This window comes from Geotrypetes seraphini, chromosome 12, assembly GCF_902459505.1.
Source record: "Geotrypetes seraphini chromosome 12, aGeoSer1.1, whole genome shotgun sequence".
Classification (NCBI taxonomy): domain Eukaryota; kingdom Metazoa; phylum Chordata; class Amphibia; order Gymnophiona; family Dermophiidae; genus Geotrypetes; species Geotrypetes seraphini.
In genome coordinates, this window is record NC_047095.1 from 161,647 (window position 1) to 184,394 (window position 22,748).

The 22,748-nt window shown below is 42.6% G+C and overlaps 1 protein-coding gene across 1 annotated transcript in view; it reads left to right on the plus strand.

The window, feature by feature from the left end:
- The window catches only part of ACBD6 (acyl-CoA binding domain containing 6), a 251,487-nt gene that overhangs the window by 121,428 nt on the left and 107,311 nt on the right, over window positions 1-22,748 (plus strand). The window contains exon 5 of the mRNA XM_033916788.1: window positions 7,444-7,549. Coding sequence (XP_033772679.1) covers window positions 7,444-7,549 — 106 coding nt within the window. The remainder of the gene's footprint in view (window positions 1-7,443; window positions 7,550-22,748) is intronic.

Sequence of the window (22,748 nt, forward strand, 5' to 3'; positions counted from 1 at the left end):
CCAACATATGCATACATATAAGTGCCAATATTTAAACATATATGTTACCTCCATTGATATTTAAGATGTTGACAAATGCAAAATTCATGCTACTACTGCACCTAGCAACTCATACACATTCATTCCTGCTTATGTTTTAGAAAAGGCTCTTTGATATATTTTTTTCTAAACTGTTATCAGAATTTGACATGTCCTAGCCCAGACATCTTAATTCTAATTTCTGTTTTCTATCTAAAATACGCCTTTCTAGTTCAATAGGAATGCCAGTCTTGAACCAGTGGGTTTATGCAACTTTACCCACGGGGTGTGTATAGAGAGCCTAATTTGCAGTTTTCCACTCCACCTTCCTTCTAACTGAGCTGTCCTATATTCCTCACTTATTCTCTCTAAAAGCGAGGTGTTAGGAGCCTGTCTGTTCTGCTCATGGTTATTTCTATCTTTTTGGGGATTTTATGATCCGGTCGAGAGACTTTTTGGTACTACAGAGGCTCCCGGTTTCGGGACATCTCTGGCTATGGAAGAATACAGATTTTCACTAAAAGGATTTGACAAAATAGAGCAAGAAACATCGTTATTCATATTGCCAAATGTGACACAGACAAGAGGTCATGGACTGAAACTGAGGGGCAGCAGGTCCAGGACAAATGTCAGGAAGTTCTGTTTCGCACAGCGAGTGGTGGACGCTTGGAATGCTCTCCCAGAGGAGGTTGTGACGAAGACTACCTTTCTGGGATTCAAGCGCAAGTTGGATGCACACCTTCTTGCAAATCACATTGAGGGATACGGGTTAACAAGGTCTCCATCAGGGAACACCTAGCTTGGCCTCCGCGTATTCGGGTCGCCGGACTAGATGGACCTAAGGTCTGATCCGGTGAAGCCGTTTCTTATATTCTTATGTTCTTAGAAATCTGTAGATAAAGGGCCACCTGCTTGGCCAGCCTGCACTAATAGTTCGGAAGCTTAGGAATCGGTCCCTTGGGAGCACGGCTTGCCCCAGGTTCTGTCCACAGTGAGCTTGAGCACAGACTGATCAGCTCCATGGTGGTTTTCCAGGATCAGGGCTAGTGCATATGCAAGTTTCGGTAGGGTGTTGAGGTCTCAGTCCCACAGGAAGGACTGAGAGGCAGTTGAAAGAAGCAAGTAATCCGGTTTTCCAGCTTCCACTCCTTCCCTTCCCCAATCTTTTTTTTTTTTTTTTTTTTAATTGTAACCTCCCCTTTCTTGTTTGTATGTTGGTTGAATTTTTGTTTTCGTTTATTGCCTCCCTTGTTATATCTTTTTAATTTTTGTTTTAATTTTCTTTTAATAATATATTATTATTGTAAACCGCTTCGACTAACTGTGGTTGTATTTGCGGCATATCAAATAAATTGAAACTTGAAACTCCCCTTCAGCTGGCTGTAGTGACAGCCTATGCAGCTCCCAGCACAAGCATTGCACAGTGAATACAGGGGCTGACAACCTATAAAACGAAATTGGGGGTATCTCCATAAGTAGGGTTTTTTAGGGGTTCTGGGGCAAGGACCAGGGTCCTCCTCCCTTAAAATTCAAAAATCGCTATTTTTAGAATACCACTATAGCTCCTAACAATGTAGTGCCAAAATTGCTACCATCTTGGATTTCCTGATTTTTTAATAAAAGCCTCTATCTGCCTCAAAATACCTCAATTTTGCTCAAAATTAGGTTAGATGGGACTGCTCAGGCCAGGATACTCTGGATTCATGCCAGATTTGTGGTGGATGGCTAGCTAAGGACCATCCGTTTTCCACATGCAGCACAGCATGTGGGGGGGAGGCACGGGCTTAACCTTCTCTAGTTCCTCTGGTGGTTTGGGGATCCAAATTGTCCAAATAACAGGTCAGAAATCTGGGTTAGAGCTTGGAAATGCCAATAGTGTGACACCAGCAAAGCGCGGGTGCACCACTACTAGGAAACCCTGGGGCGCCCACAGAGGCTCTGGAATTTATTAGCAGGATATACAATGCATGCTCCAGAGGATCTCGTCCAGGTAGCAAAGGCCATGACTAAGCTGTATCCCACAGACACCAAATTTCAATAGCTTTTCATTTTGTCCCCTCCCAGACCTATTCGTAGACTCCCTGGTGAGAAGACCAGAAAAAGTGGTCAAAGTCCAAGCTACTATGTAGAGACTATTAGACCTAGTAGATATTGAAGCTGTCCTGGACAAAAAAAAAACAGGATTGGCAGATAATCCATTTATTTCATTGTACCCAAAAGATACTCAGAGGATTGTATGCTGATTCTGAACCTGAAGTCGGTAAATGCTGCTCTCAAGGTCCTGTGCTTCCGCAAGGAAACAGACAGGTTAGCCATTGCCTCGGTGATGCTGGGGGAGTTTCTGGCCTCTCTAGTTCTAACAGAAGCCTATTTACATATTCCCATCTTTATGGACCACAGGAAAGTTTTGAGGTCCACATTATAGACTTGTGGCCTGGACTGACCACTGTTGGAAACGGGATACTGGGCTAGATGGACCTTCGAGTTGATCCAGTATGGCTATTCTTATATTCTTTTGATAGGTGATGTTTGAAATAGAGCCCAACAGACTAATTCAACTCATTTACTTCTTATTTTTAGCCAAACAGGCAGTAGGAACAAGACATTATTGGATGTGTCTATTGTTCTGAAATTTATTTTGACCAAGCAATGCATTTGGTACTCGGGAGCAATAAGACTCCAGTTATACTGTGAATATATAAAACATTAATCTTTACTGGATCAAAGCTGCATTAAAACATAATATAACACCAGCCTTGTTAAACTTCAAGATAACTGCTCAGAAAGAAATTTCAATGTGTGTAATTTCTGTGAAGAAGCTTGTATTTAAGAGAATTAGGAGTCTTTTTACTAAATGATGTTAGAATCTGGATATTTAATTTAATTTAATTCTTATATGTCGCTAATAACTGTGAGGTTTCTAAGCGGTTTACAAAAATGAATGCATTTAAAAGATACAATAAATAAAAATAAATAAGATAGGTACTTGGAAATTCCCTAACTGTCCCAAAGGCTCACAATCTAACTAAAGTACCTGAAGAGACAATTTATGAAAAATAAAGATAAAATATAAAGACAGAGATAGATATAGAGATAGAAATGAATATTCCACCAAGTAATGAATAAATAAATTTAAAGATAGAATTAAAAATAAATAAAAAATAGAGATAAAAAATAAGTATCAAGAGAAATAAAAAATATATATTTAAAGTATTCTCCCCTGCTGGATCGGGGGAGGGGTGTAATTGTGATCAGGTGCCCTGCTGGAGAGGGGATATAGCGCATCTTAGTGCAGGACTTTCCTGCGTTCTAAGCACAGATTCAGGGCTTCTTTTGCAGGGCTGTGGTAGTGATTCTCCAGTGGCAAATGCACCGAAATCCATTCAATTCCTATGGGCTTCTGTACAATTGCTTCAGATGGGTCACTGCTTTGGCTTTGTAGGGAGAGTCCTGAATGAGGCTTTTAATTTTTATTTTGCAGATCCCACGCTAATTTTTCCATTAGAGTGTGGGGCTTGCAAAATATTAATGTGGGAGCACTCCTATTTAGGAGGCACTATGGGCCTATAAATGATTCTACAAACATCACATCTTCGCATATTTACCTGAGTAAGGCTGATGACGATGCCAGCCTTTTTGGCTGGGGAACATATTGCGAGGAGCACCTGGTGCAGGGGCGGTGGTCCTCTGCACATAGGAAGTGGTCGATCAACAGCTTTTAACTGAGGGCTATCTACCTGGTGCTGCAAATGCTAGGCAACTTCTTATAGTGCAAAGTAGTCCAAGTATTCTCAGACAATGCAATGGCAGTAGTGTATGTCAACCGGCAAGGAGATACCAAGAGGGCCCCTCTGTATTTGGAGGCCCAAATGCTGTTTATTAGGCAGAAAACCATCTGTTGGTAATCTCAGTAGCCACAGTGGAGAATGTTCAAGCAGATTTTCTCAGCTGCCAGACCCTAGAACTCAGGGAATGGACTGTATCTCAGGTGGTGTTTGACACCATCATAAGTCGTTGGGGGCATCCGATAGTTAATCTCATAGCATTAGCATCAAGTAAGAAAGCAGCTTGGTTCTTCAGCCAAAGATACGAGCCCAGAAGCAACGACTTGAATGCTCTGGTGTAGCCATGGCCCTGGGAGGGGCTGCTGTATGCCTTTCCTCCGTGGTCCATGATAGGCAGGGTCTTGCGAGGTATAATGGATCATCAGAGACCTATAGTCCTGGTGATGCCAGATTGGCTGAGGTGGCCATGGTGTGCGGATCTGGTCCATTTACAATTGGACCAGGGTTTCAGACTACCGTGTCATCCAGGATTGCTAACACAGGTCTCTATTGCCCTGGAAAATCTGAAACACTTTGCTCTTAAGGCATGGCTCTTGAGTGCTCAGCATTAATGCACAAAGGCTATTCGGTGGTGGTTATTGCCACTCTCCTGAGGTCCAAGAAGCAGACAACACTATCAGCCTACACAAAGGCCAGGAAGGGCTTCTAGAGTTGGTGTGCGCAAAAGAACGAGGACCCAGCTACGGCCCTGATTGCAGTAGTGTTAGCATTTCTTTAAGAAGGACTTGCAATGGGCTTCCTCAAAGTACAAATCGTGTGCCTCTTGTGCTTCAGACCTCAGACCAACAAAGGAAGATTGGCCTCTCATCCAGATGCAGCCATATTTTTTAAGGGAGCATTACGTCTGCATCTGCCAATATGGCACCCTTTTCCAGAGTGAAATCTGAATCTCTTCCTGCAAGCTTTAGCTAGAGCACCATATGAGCCATTGGAGAAGGCTGTGAAAGCAGCTTTTTTTGGTGGCTATCATGTCTGCACAACAAGTACCGGAGATGTAGGCCCTATCCTGCAGAGTACCTTTTCTCAGAATATCAGAGATGGGAATAGTACTCTGTACAGTCTGTCCTTCTTGCCAAAGGTAGTGTCCAGTTTTCATGTCAACCAGGAGGTTTGATGCCTGTATGTTCACCTTCGGGATACAAGAAGATGGACAAGATTATGAAACTGCTAGATATGTGCAGAGTTTTGCTACATTACTTAGAAGTGACTAATGAGTTTCGGCTGTCAGATCATCTTTTTCTCTTAGCGGGCACTAGCTGCCAGGGACAGCCAGCTTCAAAGTCGACCACTTCCAGAAGGATTTGAAAGGCCTTTCATCGGCTTATATTGGGAGCAGTAAGATACCTGAAGGTCCACTCCAGTAGAAGTGTGGCTTGCTCCTGGGCAGAGTCCAAGGCAGTGTCCATGGAAGAGATTTGTAGAATGACCAAGTGGTCTTCTCCTCCATATGTTTACAACATTTTACAGGGTGGTTGTAGCAGCAAAATTGGAAACTGCTTTCAGAGCTTCAGTGCTATCAGCAGGCTCATCTGTCGTACCCTAGATTCCAGGGACTGCTTCAATATGTCCTACTGGTTAAAGACCAACTTCCTACTGAACTAGAAGGGAAGACTGTGTACCTACTTGTTAATCTTCTTTCTAGGAGATAGGAATATCAGTCTTGAAGCCTGCTCTGTCAGATGATTCTTAGCCTGCCATTCTGTCTTGGACTTGTATGTAGCTCCAGACAAATTTATTATTCAAGTTTCAAGTTTTATTTAAAAAATTCGATACAACGCTTATAAAATTTCTAAGCGATTTCCATAATAAAAATGGGGTAAAAGAACATATATCCCCTCTTTTACAAAACTGTGATAGCAGTTTCTAGCGCAGGGAGCCATGCTGAATGGCCTGTGCAGCTCCCAACGCTCATAGGAACTCAATGAGAGTTGGGAGCAGCGCAGGCCATTCAGCGCAGCTCTCCGTGCTAGAAACTGCGATTGCAGTTTTGTAAAAGGAGTCAATATTAACTGACGTCAGCATTACTTACTTGAGGCTCAGGGAAGGAGGGGTAGAACTACAAATTATTATAGTAAAGAGGAACAAAAAAGGCTAAAACATTAGGGCATAGAGTTAAAAAAACAGCCAATTAGAGCCCAAAATGCAAATTTCAATATTGTGACTTGTGTGGCATAAAGATTAGGAGACAAGTGGGTCAGTTCTCGAAGGCATCTCTGAAAGGAAAACTCTTCAGAGAGCCCTTGAATCTTTCACAAGTTGATTCTTCTCTTATATGGGCTGCTAAAAGTTTCCATGTTTGGGGGACAGTAACCAAGAAGATGTCTGCGTACCTTGTATTAATAATTTTTAAATATGGTATTGATAAGAGATGTTGGTCTGTTGATCTTAATATCCTAGAGCAGGGGTAGGGAACTCCGGTCCTCGAGAGCTGTATTCCAGTCGGATTTTCAGAATTTCCCCAATGAATATGCATTGAAAGCAGTGCATGCAAATAGATCTCATGCATATTCATTGGGGAAATCCTGAAAACCCAACTGGAATACGGCTCTCGAGGACCAGAGTTCCCTACCCCTGTCCTAAAGGGAGTGTACGAGATAAGAAGTTTATCGAGAAATGCAGGTTGTTTTGTTTGACGGATTTTAAAGGTTAAGAGAGCCAGCTTAAAGGTTATTCTATGGGGCACTGGGAGCCGGTGAGCATATTTTAAGAGAGGCATAACATGGTCGTATTTCCTTGAGTTTGTGATGATTTTAACTGCTGTATTTTGTATAATTTGGAGTTGTCTAGTTTCTTTTTGCAAAATGCCTTTATATAGAGAGAATTACAGTTTGCTTCTTCCCTTGGTCTCTAGCAAGTACTCGGAAAAGAAACCAGGGGATATCCTATAGAACACCGTGCCTGTTAGTTGTTAATATTATTGTTGTTTGTTGTGAGCAGCACAGACTTGTTACTTGGGGAAAGTCCCTGTGCCCCTCCCTCCTTATGTTTTTTCTCTAGGGCTGACCACCTGCTTTGATATGAACTGAAAAATACAGGACAGCCCAGGGAGAAGGGAGGCAGAGCAGAAAAATGCAAATTAGGCTCTCTGTGTACACCCCTTGGGTGAAGATGCATAAACTCACTGGTTCAAGACTGATGTTGCTATCTCCTAGAAAGAAGATTAACAAGATAGGTACATAATCTTCCTTTATGTGTCTTTGTGAAATAGCTTAAAAATAACTCTTATTTTGCCTTCTAAAATTACTTTCCATATGGCTTTCGTTGTCTGTTGAGCACTGCAGTATTGCCCACAGAGAAAGTCATAGGCCTCCTTTTATGAAACTGCGATAGCAGTTTCTAGCACAGGGAGCTGCGCTGAATGGCTTGCTCTGCTCCCGACGCTCATTGAATTCCTATGAACGTTGGGAGCAGAGCGAGCCATTCAGCACGGTTCCCCATGCTAGAAACTGCTATCGCTTTCACTAAAAATATAAATGCATTCTTGAGCTCAAAGCTACACACTGCTCAGCAGAGTCTCTCGTTGCCTCTTACTCAGCAAAAACAAAAATATGACTTTTTTCTGTCTTTTGCTTGTATATAGGGAAGAAGATAAAAACATTTTTGATTACTGCAGGGAAAACAACATTGACCATGTGACACAAACCATCCTATCAAAAGTGGTAGATGTGAATGTCAAAGATGAAGAGGTAAGGAGAACTGCTGTCTTTGGGTCCCTTATTACGTTCCCTTGCCTATCTTGTTCTATTTCTAGCCACCACATCTATTTAGCAGAGTTGTCACTAGCATAGATAATGTTATAGTGGGAATAAATGCTTCTTCACCATACTTACCACCTATGCAAGTGCTAAAGTCAGTAGTGTCAAGTTCCTCAGATCACTGCATGTAAATAACAGTGGAGCCTTCATAATGAAATTCAGTGGTACCTTGGTTTGCGAGCATAATTCGTTCCAGAAGCATGCTCATAATCCAAAGTGCTTGTATATCAAAGCAAAGTTCCCCATAGGCCATAATGGCAACTCGGATGATTCGTTCCACTGACTTATGTACATCTCTCCGACCTGACCCCTGAGCCGAGCCGACACCCAATCCAACCCCCAACCCAACCTGACCCAAATTGCTTCTTCTGTCTTCTCCCACTGCTGTCCTCCACTTTGACACCTCACCCCGGAAACCGGCTTTGCTGCTCCCCTAAGGCCACCAGCGCTGCTCTCTTCGTGACTGAGATTGCCTCCTCCCTCCACTGGCCGTCCCTGTCCTTACCCGTGTGCCAGTGCTGAAAGTGCCTGCTGCTGGATCTCTGCTGGGCTGCTGCGGGGCCTTGAGATCTCATGAAAATCTCGGAGAGGGTGAGAGCCAGAAGGCCTTGAGCATACGCAGATGCTCAAGGCCCTGCAGCAGCACAGCAGAGAACCAGCAGCAGGCACTTCCCATACCAGCGCACGGATAAGGACAGGGCCAGTCAGTGGGGGGAGGAGGCAATCTCGGTCGTGAAGGGGGTGAGCAGCAAAGCCAGTTCCTGGGGTGGGGTGGGGGATCGCAAATCGAGTCAACGCTCGATATGCAAATTACAATTTATTCGAGTCTATTGTTCGTCTTGCAAAACAATTGCAAACTGCGTTACTCGCAAACCGAGGTTTGATTGTATATATTTATGTTATCTAAACAATATCACAATAAAGACATAATTAAAATAGAATAAGAATATAAATAAAATCTTCACTAAAGGGCCAGGTTTTACAAAGCTTTCTGAAAGTCAGGTACTTGGGCATATTCTGAACTGTTTGGAAATTTTAAGAGAAATTGTAAGAGCGACAAACCTTTTTGTGAGGCAAGTAAGTAAAAGTAAGAGGATAAGAAGGCTGCTTTGGTTCTCAAAAGCAGTAGCTGAGAAGGTAAGGAATTTAGCTTTCATAAACTACAAAAGATTACAGAAAGAGGAAGACAGGCAAAAATATCTTGAAAAGTTAAGAGAGGCTGGTCATGTAGTCAGGAAAGCAAAGATGCAAATGGAAGAAAAAAATAGCTGACACGGAAAAATGGGGAGACAAGACATTTTTAGATATATTAGTGATAGGAAAAAGTGCAAAAGTGGCACTGTGAGACTCAAAGGTGAAGGGGAGAAATAAAATATTACATTACATTACTGTTTTTTATCCTGCCAATACCTTTCAGTTCTAGGCGGTTTACAATAAGAGTTGGTCTGGGCATTCCCAGGGAGCTTACAAGAATTGATGGATAGCATGAGCGATGGGATCTGGGGAGGGTTTATAAGGTTTAGTAGAAGCTGATAAAGAAAAGGCTGAATTGTTTAACAAATATTTCTGTTCTGTGTTTATGGCTGAAGCGCCGGGAGCGGGACCGCAGAAGACAAACATGAATAGGGATGGAGGAGTCGTAGACCCTGATCGATTTTCAGAGGGTTGTGTTCATGAAGATCTAACTAAAATAAAAGTAGACAAAGCAATGGGACCAGATGGTGTACATCCGTGGGTGCTGAAGGAACTTAGGGAAGGTCTGGTGGTTCCACTGACTGACCTTTTCAATGAGTCTTTAGAGTCGGGAGTGGTACCGGAGGATTGGAGAAGGATGGATGTGGTCCCTCTACACAAAAGTGGAAGTAAGGAAGAAGTAGGGAATTACAGGCTAAGTCTTACTTCTGTGGTAAGCAAATTAATGGAAATGCTTTTGAAACAGAGAATGGTGAAGTTTCTGGAATCCAGTGGGTTACAGGACCGGAGGCAACATGGATTCACTAGAGGTAGGTCTTTCCAGACAAATCTGATCAATTTCTTTGACTGGGTGACCAGAGAATTGGATAGAGGGAGTGCACTAGATGTGGTGTATTCAGATTTTAGCAAAGCCTTTGACAGTGTTCCACACAGACGTCTAATAAATAAACTTATTGCCCTCGGGATGGGTCCTAAAGTGACGGGCTGGGTCAAGAAATGGTTGAGTGAAAGGTGACAGAGGGCAGTGATCAATGCAGATTGCTCTGAGGAAAGGGATGTTACCAGGGGTGTTACCAGTAGTGTGCCTCAAAGTTCTATTCTTAGGCCTGCTATTTTTACAAACGATATTGCTGGAGGGCTGTCGGGTAAGATTTGTCTCTTTGCAGATGATACCAAAATCTGCAATAGAGTAGACACCCAGGATGGTATGAATAACATGAAGAAAGACCTGGCGAAGCTTGAAGAATGGTCTGAAATTTGGCAGCTAAAATTTAATGCTAAGAAATGCAAGGTCATGCATTTGGGCTGCAAAAACCGAAGGGAACGGTACAGTTTAGGGGTGAAGAACTTATGTGCATGACAGAAGAGCTGGACTTGGCTGTGATTGTATGTGATGATCTTAAGATGGCCAAACAGGTTGAAAAGGTGACGACGAAAGCTAGAAGGATGCTAGGGTGCATTGGGAGAGGTATGACCAGTAGGAAAACGGAGGTATTGATGCTCCTGTATAAAACTCTGGTGAGACCTCATTTAGAATATTGTGTACAATTCTGGAGGTTGCACCTTCAAAAAGGTGTAAAAAGGACGGAGTCGGTCCAGAAGAAAGCTACTAAAATGGTGCATGGTCTTCGTTAAAAAGCATATGGGGACAGACGTAAAGATCTCAATATGTATACTTTAGAGGAAAGACGGGCAAGGGGAGATATGATAGAGACATTTAAATACCTACATGACATAAATGTGCATGAGTTGCATCTCTTTCATTTGAAAGGAAGCTCTGGAATGAAAGAACATAAGATGATGTTAAGAGGTGATAGGCTTTGGAATATTTTCTTTTTTACAGAAAGGGTATTAGATGCATGGAACAATCTCCCGGAAGAGGTGGTGGAGCCAGAGACTGTGTCTGAATTCAAGAAAGCCTGGGATAGCCATGTGGGATCTCTTAGAGAGAGGATGAGATAATGGTTACTGCGGATGGGCAGACTGGATGGGCCATTTGGCCTTTATCTGACATCATGTTTCTCCAAATTTGATCACCCAATGCCAATAAAACATTCTGGGAATCTATTGGGGCTCACTGAGAGCACACAATTTCTTTAAAAGCTAGGAGCCCTAGCAATAAAGTGTATTTAGATCTTAGTGTAAAGATTTAAGTCTAGTATACATGGTCTGAATGTTTCAGTGCATGCTATGTTTAGAGCTATGTTTAGAGCATATCCTCAGGAAGGATGACCAAGTCTTGTTAAATACAGACAGCTCAATTTCTTGCCTATAGATTATATTTTCATAAGAGAGGATATGTTGAATTTTCTCACCTTGTGCTCACTGTACAAATTAAAGTTGCGTACCAATGTCTTGGAATAGTCTTTGCTTGCCCATTAATGCTGATGATAGCCTAATGTATTCTTCCATAATTTGTTGCTGTCAGCAAAATCATGAAGCTGAATTTCTCTAGGTTTTTGTGGCATACTTGTTTCCAATACTGGGGAAATCACTCTACTCTCCATTGCTCCAGGTACAAACCCCCCTCCCCACCTTATATTGTGAGCCCACTAGGGACAAAGTACCTGCATACAGTATAACAAATATAAACCGGTTTGGTTGTAGTACAAAAAGGCAGTATATCAAATCCGTGACCCTTTAGATGTCTAATGTTTAGAGCAGTGTTCAAAGAACCAGATAAGCCTAATTGAAACCCACTGTGGCTTTCTTGGGATTGTGAGAAAGTCAGTTTAAATCTCCATTGTCTCATGTATAGACTTAGATTGTAAGTGCTCTAGGACAGAAAAAACCCATACTGTACTGAAATGTAACTTGCTTTGAGCTGCAACTGGAAAAGAAATGAGCTAAATTCAAAATCCCTTCCCTTCATATCTCCAGTCATATCAGCATTTTCCATACTACCAAAATATACATGTAAGAATTCTAGTTTTCTTACCATAGGCCTACAGGATCCAACAGCTGCCAAGTTCTGCTATGTGGGGGTCTAGTGCCATTTGTGTAATACCTTGAATTAGATCTCCTTTGCTGCTGCTTCCACTAAGATTTCAGGTTCAGGTTCAGGTTGTTTGTACTGTATATGTAATTTGTAACCATGTTATTACAGAACCAAGATACTGAATGTCATGTTTTAGGATCTTCCTATACTGCTGTGGTGTAGTTAAGATTCACCTATCAGTTCAGAACCTATTTGTAAGTTCTTATTTAAGGCCTTTTTAAGTTGTAGTACTCAAAGAAATAAGGTCAAAGGTAAATCTTTCTTATAGTTCAGCAAGTGAGTAAAAATTACTAGATGACTTGATAAGATAGTTAAGACATGTTTTTCCATTAGTTTCCCATTCTTGGCAATAGTTTAGTTGATCTGCAATTTTAATATCATGATTCTCCCAAACTATAGTATTAGAAAGTCTTCTACAATCCTTCCTCCCTTAGAAAAGCACCCTAACCAAAGCCTCTTCTGTTCACTTTTATATGCAGATTGATGTACAGGATCCTGCAATAACATAATCAACTAAATACCAGGAACTGCATCAAAGTAACCAGCCTATCTTTTGAAGAGTAAGGATTCAAACTGCCTACCTAGCAACAATGAAAAATGCCAGTTTTAATACTTTGGGGCATGTATTGTGAGTTTAGCATTAAGAATAATCCCAGGACTTTTAATTTGTATGACCTAGAGAGTGTCGTTTTTGTTAACATCAAGCCTAAGCTTAATTTTAGACAGCCAGCATTTAATAGAAACCAGACCAGAGATTCTTGTTAACACAGCATCACAATATAATCTAGTGCCATGTAAAGCAGTATATCAGTATAGAAGAAAAAATCAAACCCCCCCCCCCCCAGACTTCTCAGTGCATCTAATAGCTGTAGATAAATATTTAACAGCAAAGGGGATAAAATAGACCCATGTGACATCCCATAGTCAGGATCTGATAATAATTCATTTGAGTCCTAAAGAAGATTTACCACAAATACTGTAAAATGAAAAAATGTCAACCAGTTGTATCTAGTACCAATGACCCAAAGGGCCATCTCAAATGACTTAAGAAACCTATTTCCTTTTGATCCAGGACTAACCATCCTGGAGCAAGGTTCCTAGTGCTGCCAATTAAGAGACTTCAGAATACGAGTGACCAGGGATTCTCAACCCAGACCTCAGAACACACCCAGCCAGTCTGATTTTTAGGATACCCATAAATGAATATGCATGAGAATACAGTGGGGACAGTACATGCAAATTTCTCTCGTGTGTATTCATTGTGGATATCTTAAAAACCAGATCTGCTTTGTGTCTTGAGGACTGGGTTGCGAATCACTGGAATAGCCTGTATAGCAATAGTATTCACTCCCAGTCCTGATAAGCTGCCAAAAGGTCAGGATTTCTGGTTAGCCCTAATGACTACACATGCATACCTCCACTACTTGCAGATCTCCTTCATGTATATTCATTAGAGATATGCTGACAACCTGGATTTTTATTAGTCCTCAAGGACTAAGAGTGGATACTACTGCTGTATAGGCTCATCGGTCAGTTGACAAAATGCATCATTTAGATTTCCTAAATTGGAAAATGACAAGTTGGGCTTGTTTTTCCTGGTGTATGCAATTTTCTAAACAAAACATTTGATCATTTAGAAGTATCCAATTCTGTCTTTTCCTCAACAGCATTGTTTAATGCCTCCCTTGATTTTTAACTCTTGCGTTTTCATCACTAAAACATACTCTCTCAACCATGTCAATCTTCAGATTAAAGTTTCTCAAATGCTTTCTACATTCAATTTGTCATTTTGATTATACTGTCTACATGGTTGAAGTTCGTTTCCTATCTACTTTTGTCTCCTATAATTTAGAATTACATCAATTTGAGGCTTTAAAATATTCAGCTGGCTGTACTCATGTAAAGGCAAATTGATGGACCATTTGCCTGCACTCATCATCCCACTTATTAACCAACCCTTCTATAGGGATGCCTTCCTGAAATTTGGAAATACTCAAATTACCCAAGAACTTATCCAGGCTCAAGATCTTCATGGCCCTAGAAACTCTTCCTCCCATGATCAGGGTGGGTTTAGGATCAGTGCCTGCTAAAAAGCCAAGTTAATTGGTGGTGATCACCACTGGATTCACTTGAAGAATACAAATAGACTAATGATTCACAGCTGAACTCTAATAAAATGAGTTTTAATATGGTTGGAAAAACTAGGTATTGAGTAAAATCTTGGGCTAATAAGCATCTTCCTCTAAATTACACAAAAATTTGCTAGTCCACATATTTAAGTCACTTTCGTTAGCTTTTACAATACTGCAGTAGAGGTTTCTACTGTGGACTAGAGAAGTAAATGCCCTGACACTCATAGAATTCTATGAGCGTCTGAGCATTTACCTCGCCGGCCCTACCGCGGTTTTGAAAAAGGAGCCCTTAGTACAAGGAGTGCAGAGAGGTAAAATTTGGCACATTTGCAAGATTGACTTTTGAGAAATCACAGTTTGATTCAGTAACTCTTCTTTTGATTAGTTTGCATTGGCCTCCAGTTAGCCCACAAATAAAATTTAAAGCTGGCTGTTTGACTTTTAAGATTTTGCATGGTTTATGTTGTCCTGTTAGTTTCGTCTCCATGATAGGTTTACTACAATCTCACTTTCCATCAAGACTTAATTAACTCTGCTTAAAGTTACATCAGTTAAAGACGACAGATTTAAGGCGATTTTCTGGCGTGATTTTATATTTTTGGCAGCTCAGTTATGGAATAGTCTCCCTGGGGCTGATTCTGGAAGCGACACCTACTGTGTGTCAATCACGGACAGGTGCTGTTTCCAGAATCGCAGTGAGCAGGGACCCTAGGCACTTGAAATATAGGCCAGGGTTTAACAGGCCTACATCCCAGTGCCTAGCGTCCTTTCAGAATCACGGCCAGCGGTGCATAGTGACACCTAAGTCTGGTGGTGCCCCTAAACACGCCCACTTCCAGGCTTTAGCATCTCTATGTGCTGCTAGCCACCAGAGATCTAGGTGCTGGTCTTGGAGGCCACATAATGGCGGCTATTTTTTTTTTAAGATTTTAATGGTGCGTCCAATTATCGCGTCACTTAAACCCAATTAAGCTACTTACGTTAGGCGCTGTTAGGCGTTATCTAGGCCCTGCCGGCACCTAACGTAAGGCGACTTGTTTGTGAATCCGGGCCTCTATGTCTATTAATAGCTATTATGGATTCAGAAAAATGTTTAAAACTTCTCTCTTTGAAACCTGCTGATAAAAACTGTCTGTTGAGGTTGTTTGTTATGGCTGCATTCTTTTTGTACTTCGCCTCGATCCTATATTTGGAGCTGGTGGATAATAAGTTATCAGCTTTGGTGATTTCAGTTTTGGCTTTCCTACAAATATTGGAGGCCATATTTCGCTTTTGGAGTTTTTTTTATTCTTATGTTTTTGCTATATTGTTGTATATGCCATGTTTTGATAAATAATAAAGACCTCATTTAAATAAAAATAGTAGGGAAAGAAAGGTGAGCTTTATCTTATTACCCCTCTGGGACCAAATAGGTAATCAGAATTGTCAATGATACTCAGACCAAATGGAAATAAAAATTATGCAGGATTGACTGCTCCACCGTTGACACAGACATTCATTCTCAGTCATATTACTTTGAGAGGAAAAGTAACAGTATATGAATTGTATACAGTACCAAACAAATATTTATTTACAGTCAAGCTATAGTGTTCTTATAGTGTGCCTTGTCCCCATTTTAGAAGACTTATTTCTTTAGGGAAACACATCTCTTCCTATTTTTCCCTTGTGAACCTGCACTCGCGTTCTTGGTCCATGGCGCAGAGCATGCTCTACCCTTCTGTGCCCATCACCAGCACATTGTGTGCCTGTCTTGGAACAAATGAAGTGCTTACACATTCATAGACTGAGACGCCGGGAATTCAATCAGGTTCTCTTCTTGACTCCAAGCAGATTTTGGCCCCTTCAGCCGTGACAGCCCTGAACTGGGACTCTGAATGCTAATGCCAAGGACTCTTTATTAATCAGAAGTGTTTGAGAATTCAAGTGAACTACAGAAGCAAGCCAGCATGTTGTATGGTGGTAGATAGCTACATTAGCATCTCATTCCAAACAGCACAGACCAAATCCTGCCAACTTGAAGGTGAAGTAGCTGCAGTACATGTACATTGGTTGTGCATTGGTTGTACACATTAAGCTACAGGTTGCTGATATCACTGTGTATGAAAAGCGACTTCTATTACTGGCTAGAAAGCAATACTTGGGCCCTTGCAAATTTAAAGGCATCATTTTATGATGTTTTTCTGTGAAATGCTATGAAATATTAATACGGGATGCAGGAAGACTAGCATTTTAATTCAGGAAGGGCTACATGCAAAGGTAGTGCTCAATGGGTCACTCGAAATACAAGGCTAAACTGATGCTACGTGTGAAATGAGGGAAAGATTGCTTCTTGTTGGGTAACTGCCTAAGGGCAACTCCCTGGAAGAGGGGCGGGTGGGGGGAATAGGTCACCGTGAGGCTGATATTCAAAAGATTTGTCCAGTTAGCCAGACAAAACCCAACATTCTCCTCTGGCTCCATTTTCTCTGTGCCAAAGAGAGGCAAAGTTAGACTGCACAGATAGCAGACATAGCATTATCAAGTTAACTATCTGGATATTCAGTAAGGCCTGTTAGGTACCTTTGTCTAAATAACCTTCCCACTTGCTACCTTGCTGATAATTAGCTTCTAAATTAAAAGGTTCAAGGTTGCTGTGGGGGTGAAAAGGAGTAGAAAAAAAAGATACGGAGTGTAAGAGAGTGGTGTGCCATATAGGCCGGGCTATTGCATTTAGGCATGTTGGAATTATGTGTATTAGATGTGAGGGAGGGAATGGAAACATCACAAGGCTTCCAAGTGGGCAAACCTGAGTGGTAGTCACATTCCGGCAAGTACTTGGCTGATGCTTGTGATAAATGCCAAGGACTGACAGCACTGGCAGCTGAAAACGTATTTATATTTTCTGGGAAATCACTTGATGTTATACATTAGTGATTAGAGGGTGCGACAGATGGTGATGTGCCCATTAAAATGACTTCTGCTACCCACTGTCAAGGGAGTCATTCACTTTTTTAGTTTTCTTCATTGATATGGCTTATAAAAACTGGAAATTAGGATATGTTCTTTTTACCAGAAGGTTCATATTATCATAGATCCATGGTAACCAGAAATCTCAACTTTTTTCTTTGGTTGAAATTCATGACTTATAGCTTAGTGTAATTTATATGCAGTTGGCTTGATAAACCTGCTATAAGGCTGGCCGAGCCAGCAGCTGTAACGTGAATGAGGCAACGAAGATTTAAGTGGCAGGGTCAGTACACAGGTGCCTGAGAGATGCTTTTTATCCAGGATGTGAAGTGAGTTAAAAAAAAAAAAAAAAAATCTGCATTCTGCAGCAGTGACAGTACACCAGTAGCATTTGCACAATCTCTGCATCCTGTTTTATGACTTGTTTGGCTGTAGTATTCCTAGTAGCAGCTTTATTCTGGTAAATAACTTTTCCTGTAATAGTAACCGTGCTTCAGCAATATTATCTCTGCTGTCTGGTAAACAGTTTCAGTGATAGTGAGTCAGTGTGGTTAATAGGATACAGTAAATGCCTTCTGTTCACCATATTCTAGTGCAGGGATTCTCAATGCAGTCCTTGGGACTTACTGAGCCAAATAGGTTTTCAGGTAATACACAATGAATATGAATATGAGAGAGATTTTGCATGCAACTCTATCTCATGCATATTCACTGTGAACATCTTGGAAATCGGACTGGGTTGAGAACCCCTGCTTTAATGGGGCTGGTGCAATGCTTGTTGGGAAGTGGCTATGAGGGAGCCTGTGTCTTGATGGCAGTCATACAGCCTTTGCATCTGAATGAAGGATTTCTACTGTCATTGGGATTGGTCTGTGGCCTTGGTACAATATATGCACCTTGGTATTCTGTTGCAAGTTTTCATAGGCTTGAAGGGGAGAGGTCATTTTTGGTGTTCAGACACTAAACAAAGGGAAAAAGCCAGCAAACAATGTGGAAGATTTAAATGGTAGGGCTTGTTTGTTTTTTTATATCTTTCACTTTTTACTTGATCCCGCCCTCAATTAGTAGGAATTAAGTTGTCCATTGGGGAAGGTGATTGAAGGAGATTAGAAAAGGAAGCTTTGTTGGGTGTTCTTTGTTCTAATGCCATCCTTTCCCTTGTATTTGTCCACTGTAATCCCTGGCCAAGTTGACATAAAGCAGGGTTTTGAGCCTAATATGGAAAAAGGGATCTTCCTTCTGGATGTGAGAAACAGGGTGTGAAGACAGGCCCAGATGTTAAATTGAATGGGATAGAGAGATTGTGGGGCTTGGTGTTTTCTTTCCAGTGTTCTTCACAAATCATGTTTAGTACCACACACCTGCCAGACCATAAGCTCCTCAGGGCAAATTCTGTTTAGACTGTGTCGTAATATGCCTCTCACTTCTTCCTATCGGGAGTCTAGAGCTATGGACAAGAAGAATGAAGCTTCCCTGCCTGGTTTCCTAAGATGTCCACTGAATTCCCCCTTACTATTTTCTCTACTTAGCCTTGAATTGTTTTGTGAACAAGCAACATTGTTAGGAAGGCAGAAGAGGTACGCTACAAGTGGAGAATAATTTTATGATAGGGAGCCTGTATGCATATTCATTCACACAATTATGTAAGAGCCATTTTCCACGTTTAAAGTGTGCTCTACATACAAACAATTCTTTGCAATTTAATTATCCTTTCAAGCTTGCTAAAAGATCAAGCAAAATCGTAAGTGTGTATTCTATTGGCTTTTTTCTGTTTACAGTGCTTTATCTTTCTTTGACACCATTTTGATATACTAGCTGGCAACTGATGGAATTCACTGAGGGAGCCCTTTCATTCCCTTTGCCTCTGTCTTCTGATTGCTTCCTGAGCCTGACCCCATCGCTTCTGTCCTGAACATTTGGACCCCCACCCATGCCCAGCCCGAACATGAGCCCAGTATACTTCATCCCTCCCCTTTTCCAGAAATTTCTACTCTCTGCAGCAGTCTTTCTCTCTTCCTCATATCTCCTGTAATCACTCCATTACTCTCCATCACTCTCAATCCCACTCATCTTCAGCAGGCTGTCTCCCCTTTCTTGAGCCCTCTTCCTGCCTAGCAGTTGCACATACACTCATGTTTAATCCCTCACATCCACTTTCTTTGTCTCAATCCTCCCTTTCTGTCCCCAGCAGTTATTCTTAAAGCTGCTTCTCTTACCCATTTTCTCTTTTACTGCATCTCCAGCTAGGTCATGCACTATGCCATAAGTCAGGGGTGTCAAAATCCCTCCTCGAGGGCCGCAATCTAGTTGGGTTTTCAGGATTTCCCCTATGAATATGCATGAGATCTATCAGTATACAATGAAAGCAGTGCATGCAAATAGACCTCATGCATATTCATTGAGGGAAATCCTGAAAATCCAACTGGATTGCAGCCCTCGAGGAGGGACTTTGACACCCCTGCCATAAGTCAATGACAGCATCTCCTTCACTTTGTGGCCTTCATTGTCAAAGATTAGGCCTCCTTCCCCCTTGATCCACACCAGTTGAAGACCTATGCCTTCCTTCACTTGGAGGCTCATATGGCTGACAGAGCTGCCTCCTTGAATGGGGGGAAATAGGTTTCCTTCCCCTATGACCATTGAAGCCAAAGATTGGAGCCCACAAATACTTATGGTGCTGATGCCTCATTTGCCTATAGTTAAAGGCTTAGGAGCCATAGGTTACTGATCTCAATCCTGTCTTGCTAGAGTCTCATGGTAATGTGCACCTGTGCTAGTTACTAGCTAACAGCACATAGAAACCCAAAAAAAATGTTACTTTGAGTTTTTTGATTGGGGAAAAATAAGGAGAGCAATACAATCTACTTTTTCATTAAGAACATAAGAACATAAGCAGTGCCTCTGCCGGGTCAGACCAGAGGTCCATCCCGCCCAGCAGTCCGCCCCCGTGGCGGCCCAACAGGTCATGACCTGCCTTAATTACCAGAAGGGGCCCCCTTGCCCCCTAGGTTTCTCATCGAAGTCCTATCTTCCCATCAATGTCCTAACCCTCCGGCCTTGCACCTGCACGACCTGGTGAACTGTCTATACTTATGCAACACCCCAGCACCTCCCTCAGTACCCCACGATCCCCTTTTCCCTCAGGAATCTGTCCAATCCCTGTTTGAATCCCTGTACTGTACTCTGCCGGATCACTTCCTCCGGGAGCGCATTCCATTTGTCCACGACCCTTTGGGTGAAGAAAAACTTCCTTGCATTTAATTTGAACCTATCTCCCTTCAGTTTCTCTGAGTGCCCCCTCGTACCTGTCGTCCCTTTTAGTCTGAAGAACCTGTCCCTGTCCACCCTCTCTATGCCCCTAAGTATTTTGAAGGTCTCTATCATATCCCCCCTGAGCCTCCTTTTTTCCAGAGAGAAGAGCCCCAGTTTATCCAGCCTCTCAGCATATGTGAAGTTTTCCAGCCCTCTTACCAGTTTCGTTGCCCTCCTTTGGACTCTCTCAAGAACTGCCATGTCCTTCTTGAGGTGCGGCGACCAATATTGAACGCAGTATTCCAGATGTGGGCGCACCATCGCTCGATACAGCGGCATGATGACTTCCCGCGTCCTGGTTGATATGCCCCTCTTGATGATGCCCAGCATCCTGTTGGCTTTCTTCGAGGCTGCTGCACACTGTGCGGATGGTTTCATGGATGGATCCACTAGCACACCCAAGTCTCTCTCAAGTCCGGTGTCTTCCAGCAATCTCCCCCCCATTTTATACTCGAACAACGGGTTATTTTTCCCTATGTGCATGACCTTGCATTTATCTACGTTAAAGCGCATTTGCCATTTGTTTGCCCAGTCCTCCAGCTTATCGAGGTCCCTTTGCAGTTCCTCACACTCCTCCCTGGTCCTAACTCTGGCGCAGAGCTTGGTATCGTCTGCAAATTTTATAACCTCACACTTTGCCTCCGTTTCCAGGTCATTGATAAATATGTTGAAGAGTAGCGGCCACAGCACCGATCCCTGTGGCACACCGCTCGTGACTCCCCGCCAGTCAGAATATTGGCCCTTTACTCCGACCCTCTGTAGTCTACCTGACAGCCAGTGCTTGATCCATCTGTGTACATCCCCGCCCACCCCGTGGTTCCACAGCTTCCTAAGCAGCCTTTCATGTGGCACCTTGTCAAAGGCCTTTTGAAAATCGAGGTAAATGATGTCTATGGGTTCCCCTTTGTCCACCTGACTGCTTATTCCCTCAAAGAAGTACACAAGTTTTGTCAGGCACGACCTTCCCTTACAGAATCCATGCTGGCTTGTCCGCAGTAGGCCATTTTTCTCGATGTGCTCGCAAATGCTGTCCTTGATCATTGCTTCCACCATCTTCCCTATAACTGAAGTCAGGCTCACCGGCCTGTAGTTCCCGGGGTCACCTCTCGATCCCTTCTTAAAGATAGGTGTGACATTCGCAAGTTTCCAGTCCTCTGGTACCTCTCCAGTTTTCAAGGATAGGTTGCAAACATGCTGGATTGCGCCCGCTATTTCCTGACTTAGTTCCTTTAGAACCCTTGGGTGGATCCCGTCCGGTCCCGGTGATTTGCCGCTTTTCAGTCTGTCAATCTGCTTGAGGACATCCTCCCGACTTACCTCTATATGCCCCAATCTTTTGGCCTGCTCCCCACTCATGAGCTCCTCTGAGTCCGGTATATTGGACGTGTCCTCGCTCGTGAAGACCGACGAGAAGAACGTGTTCAACCTCTCAGCTACCTCTTTATTCTCCTTAATCACTCCCTTCCTATCCCCATCGTCCAATGGCCCCACCTCCTCTCTCACTGGTTGCTTCCCCTTTACGTAACTGAAGAATGCCTTGAAGTTTTTCGCCTCCCTGGCCAGCCCCTCCTCGTATTTCCCTTTTGCTTTTCTAATCTCTCGGTGGCATTCCTTTTGGCATTTCCTGTGCTCCTGGTGATTTTCCTCCGTTGGATCCCTTTTCCATTTCCGGAAGGACACTTTCTTGTCACTGATTACCCTCTTTACTTCAGGTGTCATCCAAACCGGGTCTTTTGACCACTTGTTCTTGCGGCCTTTCCTGAAACTGGGGATGTACAGTTTTTGCGCTTCCTGCAGTGTGTCCCTGAGAAGGGTCCAGGCGCTCCCTACAGTCTCCATCCTAAAGCCATTCCTGAGCTTCCTCCCCACCATTTTCCTCATAGCAACATAGTTCCCTTTCCTGAAGTTGAGCGCAGTCGTTGCGGTCCTCCCCACTTTGGGTGACCCCCTTTCTAATGTGAATCTGATCACGTTGTGATCACTGTTGCCTAGTGTTCCTCCCACTTCTACCCCTCTTGCAGGCCCCCCTAATCCGTTAAGGATGAGGTCAAGAGTAGCATCCCCTCGCGTCGGTTCCTTGACTAGTTGCTCCATGAAGCAGTCCCTCACAGCTTCTACGAATCCTGCTTCCCTCGTGGAATGCTATTACATTTGCATACTTTTTTAGGAATAAAAGATTTTCACTTTTACAAATAATCATACCTTCTATTCTTGGGGATTTCCTTACTTCAGGTTATATTTTGTTTATGCAAAATAAGTGGTTTGGGTGCATTACTTATATTCCAGTTGCTATTCAGTCTATAGCAGTCAGCATTGGCTGACATTCAGACCGGTGCTCAGTTAACTCCTTGCATAAAGATAGAACAACCTTTTTCTATCCTAACTTTATGCAGTTGCTCAGCTGGTTAGTGGACTGAAAATCATTGCTAATTGGCTGTTTCTACTCCATCCTCAGACAGTTAAAGATACAAAATAAAGCAGCAATGCTAATAAGGGCAAGTTGGGTGACCAGAGAACTGGATCGAGGACATATGCTAGATGTAATTTA